Below are 14,024 nucleotides of genomic sequence, written 5' to 3' on the forward strand. Positions count from 1 at the left end.
ATATTGGCCCCATGAAATCCTAGACCGACCCTGCCCACTCCTCAGGTAGCCCCGCATTTTGGCTGTATCTTTTATTGAGCTTGGGACACCAGAACATTTAAACTGGGACAAGATCCCAATTTTCTCAAAAGCTTCACAACACTGGGGCAACCTTTTTGAGGCTCGGAATGTCTTGGCCAAACCAGGACATTCGGCAGCTTTAAAATGGCTGACACTGTTGTCATTAAAAAGTGCAATGGATAATTGATTAATGGACTCGTTAGAAATGTTAATCGATAACAAGGTTCACCTCTCGCCCCGCACCTGCTTCTCGACACGTGCCACGCGGCCCAGGAGACTGATGTCGTCAGGCGGCTCCCCTCCATCCAGGCTGGACCCCTTCTCCTTCCACGGCCGCTTCTCCCCTTGGCTCTGCCCACGCATGCCCACAATCTGCTCCACCCTTGAGTACATGAGAGGCGGACAGCTCCCGATTAGTTCTCGGAGCGGTACGCGCCGACGCATACTGTCAAAGCATCCATTTGAGGCGGCTACTCTTGTCGTTAGCCACTTCTGGAAACTGAATATATGTATCAGTATTTGCTTTAGCTTGAATATTTATTTTAATCAAATTTGCCTATTCACCCTCGTCAGCTGTTTTTCGACTGAGGGCTGGATGAAGGCCGTTTGAGGCAGAGGATCTGGTTGTTTGAAGCTGCAATCTCTTTCCATCCCACCAATGATATATTTTATCATCCAGAGTTCATCACTTTATCTCCTCATCTGTAATGCTTTCATGCATGTGCCCCCTTGATTATTTTGGATCTACTTTGTTTTTGTTCACCGTGATACTTTCTGCAAACATGCCTTGTACAAATGTATTAACTGTGTACTCCACCTGTCCCTAACACACTGCCTGTTATGCACACTCAGCATTGTCATCAGCCATGGTCAAAATACCGCTAGTTGAAGGCCTCTCCAAGCTACTGCCACCTCTCACAATCCTACAATGTAGTAATCCACTCGGCCCCTCACATCGGGCCGATTTGGATCACTCCATTCGGTGGACGACCTCGTGGATGCTTTCCATTCCTTGGCTGCCACAGTGCCTTACTATCAGCCTCACTGTAGGCACAGCTCCTGGGACCATATTTCATGCCTCAGTCCTGTGATACGGTTACATTCTGATGTTTTCCAATCCCAGTTTTCTATACCGTACTCTGTTCATTAAGGGTGTTAACGATTAATTGATTCATTCCTGTTCTTAAGCTTGTGTGACACTTGCATCAGATCGTGCGCGTATTGTGTTTCTGCGGATATTTGTGGTATCTAATGGCCCCTCGTGACCCCTACAGCCACAGTAGGCTCTTTTATTCACCATGTAAAAAAACATGTAATGGCATGTGCATGGTTATGGCCCTTTTGTCATTTCACTGCAAAAACGAACACCTCCCCATTCCAAAGGATTCATGGGGGTAATGTGACCATACCTCACCTTACTGGGTCAGTGTAGATTAGTGAAGGCATGAGGGAACTTAAATGTTGGGATCATTAAACTACAGTGGAGAGTATATGCATTATGCTGTGCTACCCTCTGCTGACACTGGAGTAGAATACATTGTCTCAATTCATTGATTGTATTTGGGCTGGTGGAGGTGAAGCACTGGACACCTGTGGTTCATTGTCGTTTCTTAATGGACTTGTGAGGGCCTCGACAGGCACTCCCATGCAAGCTGGCTCAACGGTGATTACGCTTACGCACTCACTGGGCAGTTCACATACCGAGTAAAGAACGGTCTGTTGAAGCCACTCTTCACTGCATTTACACTCATCAATGAAGCTATACTTCCCCCCACACTATGGAAGTTGGGGGTGTCTGACTGGAAAATGTTCCCTGGTGATTATTTGTTGGATTACAGACAGGATTCTACTCAACCGCGGGCGACTGAACCGGTACCGAGTCTACTGTTTTTTGTGTAACTGTGTATTCGAAGGTGATAAACGAAAGACTCATAAAGACCGCGATTTTTCGTCGAAAAATGTGCGTAGCGTCTCTCGGCGATATATTAAAATTATTGGGAGTGTCTGATCACCCACGAAATCCTCACAGTGGCTATGTCCCCGACTCTCCCTGCTCCTCCTGTTCCTCCCAGACCAGCGCTGTTTGTATGGGGAGGGCGGTGGCGAACCTTCCCTGCAGGCTCTTGATGCGGCTGAGCATGTCAAGGTGTCCGGCCGAGTACTGCTCGATGACGTCCTTCACGTCATATGGTCGCAGCGTCTCCTTAAACTTCTTCTTGGCGACAAGAAAGTGCATTGCTCTGATGGAGGGGGTGGGGATTAGCGGCAAGGAGGAAAGGGTCGTCTTGTGTCACACTCCCACCACACACACGGACACACACACACTGGCCAAGAAGGTTCACTATTGTGCTGTATAGCTTTACAATGTGTTTTCTGGTTTTACTGCGTGTTTTTACAGCACGATATATCCGATGTTGAGGGAGGCAGTGAGCTGCTCAATTCAGTTCCTGAATAAGATCCTAGAAGCAAAATGTCAGACATGCCGAACAATACATGGTACAACCCAAGAACACATCAGAGAGCTATACACACCAAATCTTCATTGAATCACAGTGTATACAGAAAACTAAATTAGTAAAACTGAGCTGAGGAACTATATTGCATGATTTTTGGGACCACAGTGTCTGTGCATCAAATTGCAAGTTAAGTCATCTTCCAACATGACAATGCCAGACCACAAACGATCCTAAGAACATCAGAGGCCAATTGCAGTTTGGCTGGACTGTGCGGCCCCATTAATCATATAGACCAAATCTAGCACCCTTACATTTTCATCTGTTCAGGCCTGTGAAGGATGGCCCACATGAGCAACATATTGAGAACTGCACTGCGGTACGGGATTATGCTTGCAAATGGTTACGGGATACGGATGAATCGTTTCACCATAATGAGGGATTCTTGCTTCGATTCCACGTTGGCCTACATGCAGAAAAAATAAAACTAAAAGCTAAACAACAATTATGATAGTAGTAGGGTTTTACCCTTTTAAACTGGTACAAAACTGACATCTTTATTCAAGGCATCATGTTTGCAATAACCACAACACAAGTAGTCAAAAAAGCAAACAAAAAGAAGCAACTCTGATAATGATAATAATATGCACTGTCCTTGAAGTTGATTGGTCCACACCCGAGACGGCTTTCTTTAGAGCCTAGTCCCCATTGGTGTTGGACCAGATGACACCAGAATGCGTACAACTCAAACACAGTGCAATATCAGAGTATTGAGAGCTCGGGGTAAGCATTTACTCTGAGATCTCTTTTACCAGTGGCAAAATATAGTAGTAGGTTTTTACCCTTTTAAACTGGTACAAAACTGACACCTTTATTCAAGGCATCATGTTTGCAATAACCAGAACACAAGTAGTCAAAAAAGCAAACAAAAAGAAGCAACTCTGATAATGATAATAATATGCACTGTCCTTGAAGTTGATTGGTCCACACCCAAGACGGCTTTCTTTAGAGCCTAGTCCCCATTGGTGTTGGACCAGATGACACCAGAAGGCGTACAACTCAAACAGTGCAATATCAGAGTATTGAGAGCTCGGGGTAAGCATTTACTATATGAGATCTCTTTTACCAGTGGCAAACATGATGCATTGAATAAAGGTGTCAGTTTTGTACAAGTTTAAAAGGGTAAAAACCTACTACTATATTTTGCCACTGGTAAAAGAGATCTCATAGAGTAAATGCTTACCCCGAGCTCTCAATACTCTGATATTGCACTGTGTTTGAGTTGTACGACTTCTGGTGTCATCTGGTCCAACACCAATGGGGACTAGGCTCTAAAGAAAGCCGTCTCGGGTGTGGACCAATCAACTTCAAGGACAGTGCATATTATTATCATTATCAGAGTTGCTTCTTTTTGTTAGCTTTTTTGACTACTTGTGTTGTGGTTATTGCAAACATGATGCCTTGAATAAAGGTGTCAGTTTTGTACCAGTTTAAAAGGGTAAAAACCTACTACTATATTTTGCCACTGGTAAAAGAGATCTCATAGAGTAAATGCTTACACCGAGCTCTCAATACCCTGATATTGCACTGTGTTTGAGTTGTACGCCTTCTGGTGTCATCTGGTCCAACACCAATTGGGACTAGGCTCTAAAGAAAGCCGTCTCGGGTGTGGACCAATCAACTTCAAGGACAGTGCATATTATTATCATTATCAGAGTTGCTTCTTTTTGTTTGCTTTTTGACTACTTGTGTTGTGGTTATTGCAAACATGATGCCTTGAATAAAGGTGTCAGTTTTGTACCAGTTGAAAAGGGTAAAAACCTACTACTATATTTTGCCACTGGTAAAAGAGATCTCATATAACAATTATTATATGCGCCTGAATGAATGTCAATACGTTATTGAAACGATAAAATTATTTTTTAAAAAGTAACACAAATTTTTTGGGGCTTCCTTTTTTGCAAATTTTTAGGTTTAAGTTTGAGGATGGGTCGTAAGTGAAGAGTGGCCTTCGGTTCGCTGGAGATTGACTAGCGGTGGGGTAAGATAATCAGAAGAACATGGCTATTTGAAATAATAAATTCAGAAATAAGAATGAACTTTGATGATGGACTGAACAATAATAGAACAAATTGAGGAATTCAGACTGCTATTGTCTTGTCAGAAGAACGCCACCAAATGGCAATCCAGCAAAGGCAACGGCAAAGCTCATAGAAGGAGAAAGAAGCAGAGGACGACCGAGAAAAATACGTAGTGACATAGGGGAGGAGGAGGCACGAAAATAGAGAAGGATGACTATGGAAACCTCAGCAAGAGGTGGTTTATGATTGCCAACAGTGGAGGACTGCTGCTGATGCCGGAGGTTCGTGGACCCAGCGGCCTCCATAAAGGGGCTGAATAGGGAAAGAGGTATGAGATCAGTCGGAGAGATTATGGTGCATAAAAATGTTCGCTTTATGAAAAGTTTAAATTCTCATGCCTTGGGGCATGGGTGGGGACCGGTAACGCTGATGTGAGAACATGATACAAGCAATGAATAGCAAGATTTGAGAAATTTGCTGTTGATGCTGCTGGGTCAAACTGGAAATACCCCCAAACATTACTCAGAGTCTGTAAGCGTCTCTTGAAGTGAGAGAAGTAACCGCGTGTTCCGCCAAAAGGTAATTGTATAGCCCTATTTGCAGTCTTTGGTCAGGAAAAGGTTTCCCACACGTATTATATTGTAACTGCTCGTACAAACCCTTCATTGCACGCACCTGATAGCACGAATGACGGCCTTCACAGAGGGCTCGAAGTCCTGAGGGGCCTCATCCAAGAAGCAGCCCGATTCCTCAGAGCCGCCTTCCAGGAACACTCCAGTCTCTGAATAGATGGGGCAGCCCAAATTCACACAAAAAACATGCGGCAAGTCGGGAAAGAGGTAAGTTTGGACCACGTAGGCCTTAACGAGGTGTAAGGTATTCTATTTATAGTTTTTTTCGGTAAAGTCACGTAGGTAAAACATCAAAATTAATGAAAATAAAATAAAACAAAAATCACGACGTTTCGGAGGCAACACAAGTCTCCGTCATCAGGTGGGACCGTCACAGCCAGATTAGCTGCATCAAGTGAGGCAATGATTCAAGATGTAATCCCTTATAAGCAAGTTGAAGGGGGGGAGGAGAGGGGGGGGGGAGTTCATCAGAATGTGGTAGCCAATGAATGGAACGTATCGGGAGGGAGGGGGGCGGGAGGGGGAGGGAGCCAAGAAAAAGTTGGCGACGGCTTGGACGCGGTTGCTGCACACGCCAACACAATGGACAGAGAGGGGGAGGGGAGGTCTGATACAGGAACGAAAATGCCCATGTTTATACCAATGCTGGCTGAACAATGAAGAGAGTACTGTTAAAAATAACTGGGGATGTTAACACTCGGTAAAGTAAAATAAAATAGTGCCTGTCAGAAAAGAATGTCCAAAAAAGTGTAATTAAGTCTTTTTTGCGTGGTTGATAACATCTTTCCAATGATTACTTAGTTTGTACCCATCATCACGGTTGAAATTATGTCTGTGTTTGTATATTTGTATGGCTTCGTGTACAAACCTTTGATGGTATCCGGGAGGTTTGCAGAGAACCTTGGTCTCGGAAAAGACAATTTCATGAGAGCCCACCGAGTTGTAGCAATGATCGGCAACGGCAGAAGAATCAGTTCTGCCGTGTTTCAGATCTGACTTGTGCTCGCGGACACGATCAGAAACATGACGTTTCGTTTCTCCAATGTAGCAATCACCACAAATGCAACTCAATTTGTAGACTCCAGGATACTGTAAGTCAGGAACGACATCCTTCACAGATGGAATCAGATCACGGATTTTATGCACTGTACTGAATCGGACTTGGATCTTATGTTTGTTTAGAATTTTGGAGATCTTTTTGGTCACGCCTGCTATGTATGGTAACGTGATGGTTTTGGTCGGAGTTTCATGTGGCTGTTTCTGTGTGGTGGGAGAGACAGCTCTCATCAAAACGCTATACCACAGAGCCCATGGCATTTCTGACAAACACCACCTGACCGGTGAATTAAGACATGTACATCGGGCCCTCAGGATGAACGGATACTCTGACCGTACTATCCGCCAAGCTGTCTCTCCCACCACACAGAAACAGCCACATGAAACTCCGACCAAAACCATCACGTTACCATACATAGCAGGCGTGACCAAAAAGATCTCCAAAATTCTAAACAAACATAAGATCCAAGTCCGATTCAGTACAGTGCATAAAATCCGTGATCTGATTCCATCTGTGAAGGATGTCGTTCCTGACTTACAGTATCCTGGAGTCTACAAATTGAGTTGCATTTGTGGTGATTGCTACATTGGAGAAACGAAACGTCATGTTTCTGATCGTGTCCGCGAGCACAAGTCAGATCTGAAACACGGCAGAACTGATTCTTCTGCCGTTGCCGATCATTGCTACAACTCGGTGGGCTCTCATGAAATTGTCTTTTCCGAGACCAAGGTTCTCTGCAAACCTCCCGGATACCATCAAAGGTTTGTACACGAAGCCATACAAATATACAAACACAGACATAATTTCAACCGTGATGATGGGTACAAACTAAGTAATCATTGGAAAGATGTTATCAACCACGCAAAAAAGACTTAATTACACTTTTTTGGACCTTCTTTTCTGACAGGCACTATTTTATTTTACTTTACCGAGTGTTAACATCCCCAGTTATTTTTAACAGTACTCTCTTCATTGTTCAGCCAGCATTGGTATAAACATGGGCATTTTCGTTCCTGTATCAGACCTCCCCTCCCCCTCTGTGTCCATTGTGTTGGCGTGTGCAGCAACCGCGTCCAAGCCGTCGCCAACTTTTTGTTGGCTCCCCCTCCCGCCCCCCTCCCTCCCGATACGTTCCATTCATTGGCTACCACATTCTGATGAACTCCCCCCCCTCTCCTCCCCCCCTTCAACTTGCTTATAAGGGATTACATCTTGAATCATTGCCTCACTTGATGCAGCTAATCTGGCTGTGACGGTCCCACCTGATGACGGAGACTTGTGTTGCCTCCGAAACGTCGTGATTTTTGTTTTATTTTATTTTCATTAATTTTGATGTTTTACCTACGTGACTTTACCGAAAAAACCCAAGAATATGATTCCTTGCAGTCACGAAAGCTTCAAATCTAGAATGAGGTGTAAGGTGTGCATTTGTGTGCATGTGTGGCCAATGGGGACTGTGGATGGGTGCAAGGGGCTGGTAACCCCTCAACCTTAACTATGTGGAAAAAATGTAAGCTTATGCCGGAAGTCCCCGGGGTGACAGGCATCTATGTCGTCTCCTGGCTAAACCCCATTTGTCGGAGCCAGGAGGCTGAACCCGAACCCTGCATCGGCGAGTCATCTCAGTCAGTCAACCCATGGCATCCGAGTCTGTCCCCTGATCTCCTGGCAGCAGGCGTTCGACGCTTCACGTGGCCTTGAAGTGCATATAGCTTGGCACAAGCGTCGTGGTGACATCACAGTCACTTAGTGGCGAATGGCGGTTGTTGTTGTGTGCGTGTCGGTGATGTGAAGCAGTATTGTAGCTATCAGTGTGCAGGCATTGCGACTGCAGCAGATTCCACAAGCCAAAGGTGTGAAGACACTGAGCTTTCGAGTGGTCGTGGGTGGGCCCATTCAAACCACGAAGCGATTAATGCTCGGGTCAATGCATTGAGCTACAACCTGAGTAACCCACATTCAATTCACTGACATCCATGTGCTCACTACCAGCAATCGGCAACAGTCCGTAAAGCTAAACTGGAAAACTTTGCATTTCCTGAGTGGTGTGTGGATGTGTTTTCAAAGATGTGTGTTAGGGAGGGTGCTTGCAAAAATGGACCTTTCTGAAGTAATGCCTGCATCGGCTTTAAAAATGTAGGCTGGCCTGCATATGTTCCATCCTGGGTTTAACCTGGCTGAATTGTGCAAGAGGCTTCCAAATCATTTTAAAGATCTGGACATTCCCATCAATGACCTCCTCTCGCAGGCGAGGGCTACTTTGGCTGGGTCATGTAGCTACATGCCGAGCCACCACACAGCCCAAACAGCTTCTGTGTGCCGTGCCGGATTCATTAGGTGCTCACTAACAGCACTTGCCACAACAGCACGTTAAGGCTATACAGGGGGGGGGTCTTTGTCTTTGTGTGGCAGCATGTTCCGGTCAGCACTCAGAGGGTGAGCAAGGCCTCCACCCACTCAGCCCTCACCATGCGCGGAGCGTGCCCCGGGCGCGCGTCCCAGCCGCAGGCTCGTCCGCCTCCGCGCTCGCTCGCCCAGCCCCAAGCTGTGGCTGCGGCCCTTGGTGGTGGCGCGGAGGGGATTGTTGTTGACCACGTCGCTGTGCCCCGGCGTGCCGAGGGGCGGGTTGGGAGGGCCCCCCAGTCCCTGCACGGAGGAGTCGGCGCTGTGAGTGCGGCGCGGGGGGCCCTGTGCCCCCCCCGGGCGGCTGCGCATGAGCTGCGTGACGGGGCTGGAGAGGCGTTCTCGGAGTCCGACCTTCTGGCTGGGTGCCCGGGGCAGGAGGAGTCACGCACGGGGAAATAAGGGTAGGTTTCAAACGTTGGCGTGGTTTCTTTTTTTTGCGAAGTTTTAATAATACGACACACGTAGGGCGAAGACTGGTTTTCCAGTTTCAGGTAAGCGGTGTTTCCAGCTCGGTGAGTGTGTAGTTAGACCAAAATAACAAGAAGAGACATTTTTTGTTCCAAATTCGGTATTAAAAACGAGAGACGGTGGTCCTGAATAAACAACGTCGTGAAGTAGTCCTTGAAGAGCCGCATGCAGCTCTGGAGCCGCAGGTTGCTGACCCCTGAGCACATTTCTATGACGAAAACATTTTGCGTATTTGCGAGTGATTTCACGTTTGTACTAAGCATTCTGTGTCAGTTAACGATGTGTATGTAATACCTGGTCAATTGTCTAGTGACTTTGAGGATTTTTAGAAGGTCCATCTAGAGGCAGAAATAAACTTTACAAGGTTCGTTTGACAACTTTCGACGATTAAGGAGTTGATTCTTTATTCGGAGCAAGGTGAGCGTTAAATGAGCCGAGTGTTTTTTTTCCCTAGAGAGACCTTAGAGGCTTTCGAAGGGTGGATGATGTTTTCTAAGGTGCAATACAATTCACGACAAACAAAAATTCGTCATGAAAAAAACTATAAAAGCGCTGTATGCAAACAAAAACGGTGCAACTATGTAAATGTGCAGCCCTTTGTGAATCCACTGCTGGATTAGGGCTGACACCATGCGAATTGTGGGGGGAGGGGGGGTTATTTTACCATACTTAACACATCAGTACAGGTTTAAGGTGGAATGCATCGATGTTGGAGCATATGACTACAGTACAACAATAGATATATAGCCTGGAACCTTGCCCTGCAGCCTCTTACCAGCTGTGGTGGTGTCCCTAGCAAGCACCTTCCAATTGCAAACCTGCTTAGCTTCTGAGAGCCGATAAAGTCGGGCTCATTCTGGTTGATCTACTTATAGGTGATGCAAATATACAGTACAAAATTCCTCTTATCCGTAGCCCTATTATCGAAAACTCCTATTTTCTGTGGCCCTATTTCTTCCTATTATCCGCAGTTATTCGCGATTGTACCCAATAAGCGTAGCGGAGCGACTTCTTAATACTTTTTTTTAGTTTCTTTCACAAATACGAGGAGTTTGGAACAGCAAACTACTCCGAATACCTGCCCGGGAGCTATTCAATTATAAAAAAAGAAAAATGCACGAGTGACCACAGACACAAATATACAAGACACAGCAACAGACAGGGAGACAAAGACCCCCCCCCCCCTGTAGCTTCACCAGACTGTTGGGGCAAGTGCTGTCAGCGGGTAGCAGCACCTGTGAAGGCCGGCACGGCACACCGGGTACTCATTTGAGGCTGAGTCGACCTAGGGGGGAGGCCCCAGGACCGGTTCAGACGATCGTCACCGGGTGTTGACCGTGAGCGGGATTCTAACTCGGGCCACGGGGTTCGTAGAGCGGCGTCGCTGACCGCCACGCCGCCACTCACCACAGAGAGACATGGACACAGACGTGGAGACAGAGACAGACACAGAGACGTGGAGACAGAGACAGGAGACACAGAGACGTGGAGACAGACAGAGACGTGGAGAGATGCACACAAAGTCATCGTGGGGGAAATAAAAAAAGAAAAGGGACGAAGACAGAAGCACGGAGAGAAAGGGACTCTCCCTTGTCTCGAAGTGGGCTGGGCAGGACACGTCGCCGGCCACAAAACACGCACAGTGCCGCGAGTTGCCCAGTTGGCATGGGCGTAATAAAAAAAATGCCACGGTAATCGATTACTTGAGATTACCTCACGAAATTACACGGTAATCGATTACTTGAGATTACCTGACCAAATTCCACGGTAATCGATTACTTGAGATTACCTCACGAAATTCCACGGTAATCGATTACTTGAGATTACCTCACGACATTCCACGGTAATCGATTACTTGAGATTACCTCACGAAATTCCACGGTAATCGATTACTTGAGATTACCTCACTAAATTACACGGTAATCGATTACTTGAGATTACCTGACCAAATTCCACGGTAATCGATTACTTGAGATTACCTCACGAAATTCCACGGTAATCGATTACTTGAGATTACCTCACGAAATTCCACGGTAATCGATTACTTGAGATTACCTCACGAAATTCCACGGTAATCGATTACTTGAGATTACCTCACGAAATTACACGGTAATCGATTACTTGAGATTACCTCACGAAATTACACGGTAATCGATTACTTGAGATTACCTCACGAAATTCCACGGTAATCGATTACTTGAGATTACCTCACGAAATTCCACGGTAATCGATTAGTTGAGATTACCTCACGAAATTCCACGGTAATCGATTACTTGAGATTACCTCACGAAATTTCACGGTAATCGATTACTTGAGATTACCTGACCAAATTCCACGGTAATCGATTACTTGAGATTACCTCACGAAATTCCACGGTAATCGATTACTTGAGATTACCTCACGAAATTCCACGGTAATCGATTACTTGATCGATTACCATGTCTGTGTGTCGTGCTCTATCTGTTGAGTGTCTGTGTGTCATGCTCTATCTGTTGAGTGTCTGTGTGTCGTGCTCTGTCTGGTGAGTGTCTGTGTGTCGTGCTCTGTCTGGTGAGTGTCTGTGTGTCGTGCTCTAACTGGTGAGTGTCTGTGTGTCGTGCTCTATCTGGTGAGTGTCTGTGTGTCGTGCTCTATCTGGTGAGTGTCTGTGTGTCGTGCTCTATCTGGTGAGTGTCTATGTGTCGTGCTCTGTCTGGTGAGTGTCTGTGTGTCGTGCTCTAACTGGTGAGTGTCTGTGTGTCGTGCTGTAACTGGTGAGTGTCTGTGTGTCGTGCTCTATCTGGTGAGTGTCTGCCGCTGGGTAAGTGAAGCTCCATACACGTCCACTTAAGGGGCCCTGGATTACTCGAAAAATATGAGTGTATAAAATATCGCTTAAAATGAAAATGCTGATAAAACAGCAATCTAATTAAGCATAATAAGCCGATCAATCTCCCAATTTTCTCTTGTCTGCACCTCCCTTCTCGCATCTCTCGACTCGACGTGCGACAGCGGCTGCTCGGGAGAAGGCGGCACGTACAGAGAGGCATCAAACTGGCTCCTGTGGTCTCAACTGCCGCTGGGGATGATGGGATTTGAATAGCTAACCTCCTTCTCGGCGAGTTTTGTCTGCAGCTCTCTCATCTCACCGCATCTTTGTCTCTTGTATATATCCCTGTATTGACATCACACGAGGATTAAAACAAAATGGAGGGGGGATTCCTCCCCCCCCCCCCAAAAAAAAAGTTATGCCTAGGGCCACCATGTGGCTGCTGCTGGAAGGAGCCTCTGAAGAAGTCATGGCCTCTGTTAAAATGGTTCGACGTGACCACCGGTGCACATCACTTGAAACAGGAAATCCCAGCCAGAGTTGGCAGCTCAAAAAGAGGTCCTCCCCATATAATAGAACACCGAACGGGGGTTTCTCAAAATCCATCCATTGCACCCTCTCCACGTCGCAGGTTTTTTTCCTCTTTACCAGTGACGACCTCATTTGCATTTGAAGGGAGAAACATTGGAGGAGATGGATCAGTGGCCTGCGGAATTGCTTTGAAGAGGAAATGGCGTTTGAGAAGTCCCTGGTGAAACGCGAAGCTGAGGTAAAGTGAACGCACACTCAGTAGAATTATTGTTTTGAGAGAGAAAACAAGAATCAAGTACAGTAGACTCTTAAGCCTGGTTCGGTCAACCACACTCATGCACATATAAGCTAAACTCGATTCAGTGTCTCCACATAATATAAATTAAAACACATTTAGTCTACCAGACTAATAGCTCTCCAGACCAATATTATCAAGCGGCAGACTTTTATTTCTTAAACAAATGCGATTTTATAATATTAGTCTTGAAAACCAATTGCCTGATGGACTAAAAGTTGTTTATTGTATGTGGAGACACAAAATGTACTTATTCTTCTATTTGTTTACCCATAGTGCTCCACAGCAAGGCGAAATTAGTTTGTACATGGATTAGTTTGAATGTGGAAAACCAGACGTCTGCATCTCATCCGGTCCTAACCTTGATTAAAGACTGTCGAACATTGAAATTCTTGAAAACTTTTCATTGACAGTTGTATTTAGGTATTAGTACTCTTTCTACGTCAGGCAAGGGGAATAACTGCTTGGCATGACTGTGGTTTCACAATGGATGACACAAAATGGATGGCACATAGTACACAACCACGCCATGCTCAATCGCGTCAACACAACAAAGAAACCAGCACTGCACAGCAGGGCAACGGCTCTACCTATATCGACGACCTGCGTGCGAGCGAAAGAACCTGTGCAGCTTGCTGTGTGGGAGCGGGGGCAAAGTGGGGTCAAATGTCAGAGGGTGAAGAGGATGTTCATGTCACCATTAGCCTCAGTAGGCTACATTTGAAAACAATAAAAGTTGCCAGCTCGGAAGCACAACAAACCGGGGAGCAGAATAGATTATCTCACCGTACCAGATAAAGGAGAACTCCACGTAAATGCGTTGTCTTGAGTGTAGTGTATTGTTATGCAACCAACCAAAGTGGGAATTTTAATGTCCTGGAAGACTTAAAAATTTACCATGACGGCCTACAAAAAAGAGGATGTTCCTGGGAAAACGAGGTAAGGTGGCAATCGCTGGAAACATTTGAGGGAGGAAGAGCATCTCCTTGCTTGCTCCAGGTTCCACGGGAATATTTTTTTGTTTTCTCTCACGTTGTACTTCACAGGCTAAATATTTTTTTTTTCTCTCACGTTGTACTTCACAGGCTAAAGGTCATCGATGTTTATCAGAGGATCCACGATTTCTCCCTGGTGACTGTATCACGTGTTGCAATTCAAGAATTGATTCCTCTTTAACATTGTGGTAAATATAAATCGGCCACCAGTGGCACCAAGGGTCAGATAGATCCAGC

General features: G+C 45.8%; 1 protein-coding gene across 1 annotated transcript in view; it reads right to left on the reverse strand.

Annotated features, from left to right (window-relative positions):
• The window catches only part of LOC144725108 (potassium voltage-gated channel subfamily KQT member 4-like), an 88,702-nt gene that overhangs the window by 5,993 nt on the left and 68,685 nt on the right, over nt 1–14,024 (reverse strand). Inside the window, exons 9-12 of the mRNA XM_078604580.1 lie at nt 8,752–9,047; nt 5,270–5,375; nt 2,169–2,300; nt 304–442 (exon numbers count right to left, since the gene is read on the reverse strand). Coding sequence (XP_078460706.1) covers nt 304–442; nt 2,169–2,300; nt 5,270–5,375; nt 8,752–9,047 — 673 coding nt within the window. The remainder of the gene's footprint in view (nt 1–303; nt 443–2,168; nt 2,301–5,269; nt 5,376–8,751; nt 9,048–14,024) is intronic.

The sequence above is a fragment of the Lampetra planeri genome, chromosome 22 (assembly GCF_965212315.1).
Source record: "Lampetra planeri chromosome 22, kcLamPlan1.2.h2, whole genome shotgun sequence".
In the NCBI taxonomy this organism is placed as follows: Eukaryota; Metazoa; Chordata; class Hyperoartia; order Petromyzontiformes; family Petromyzontidae; genus Lampetra; species Lampetra planeri.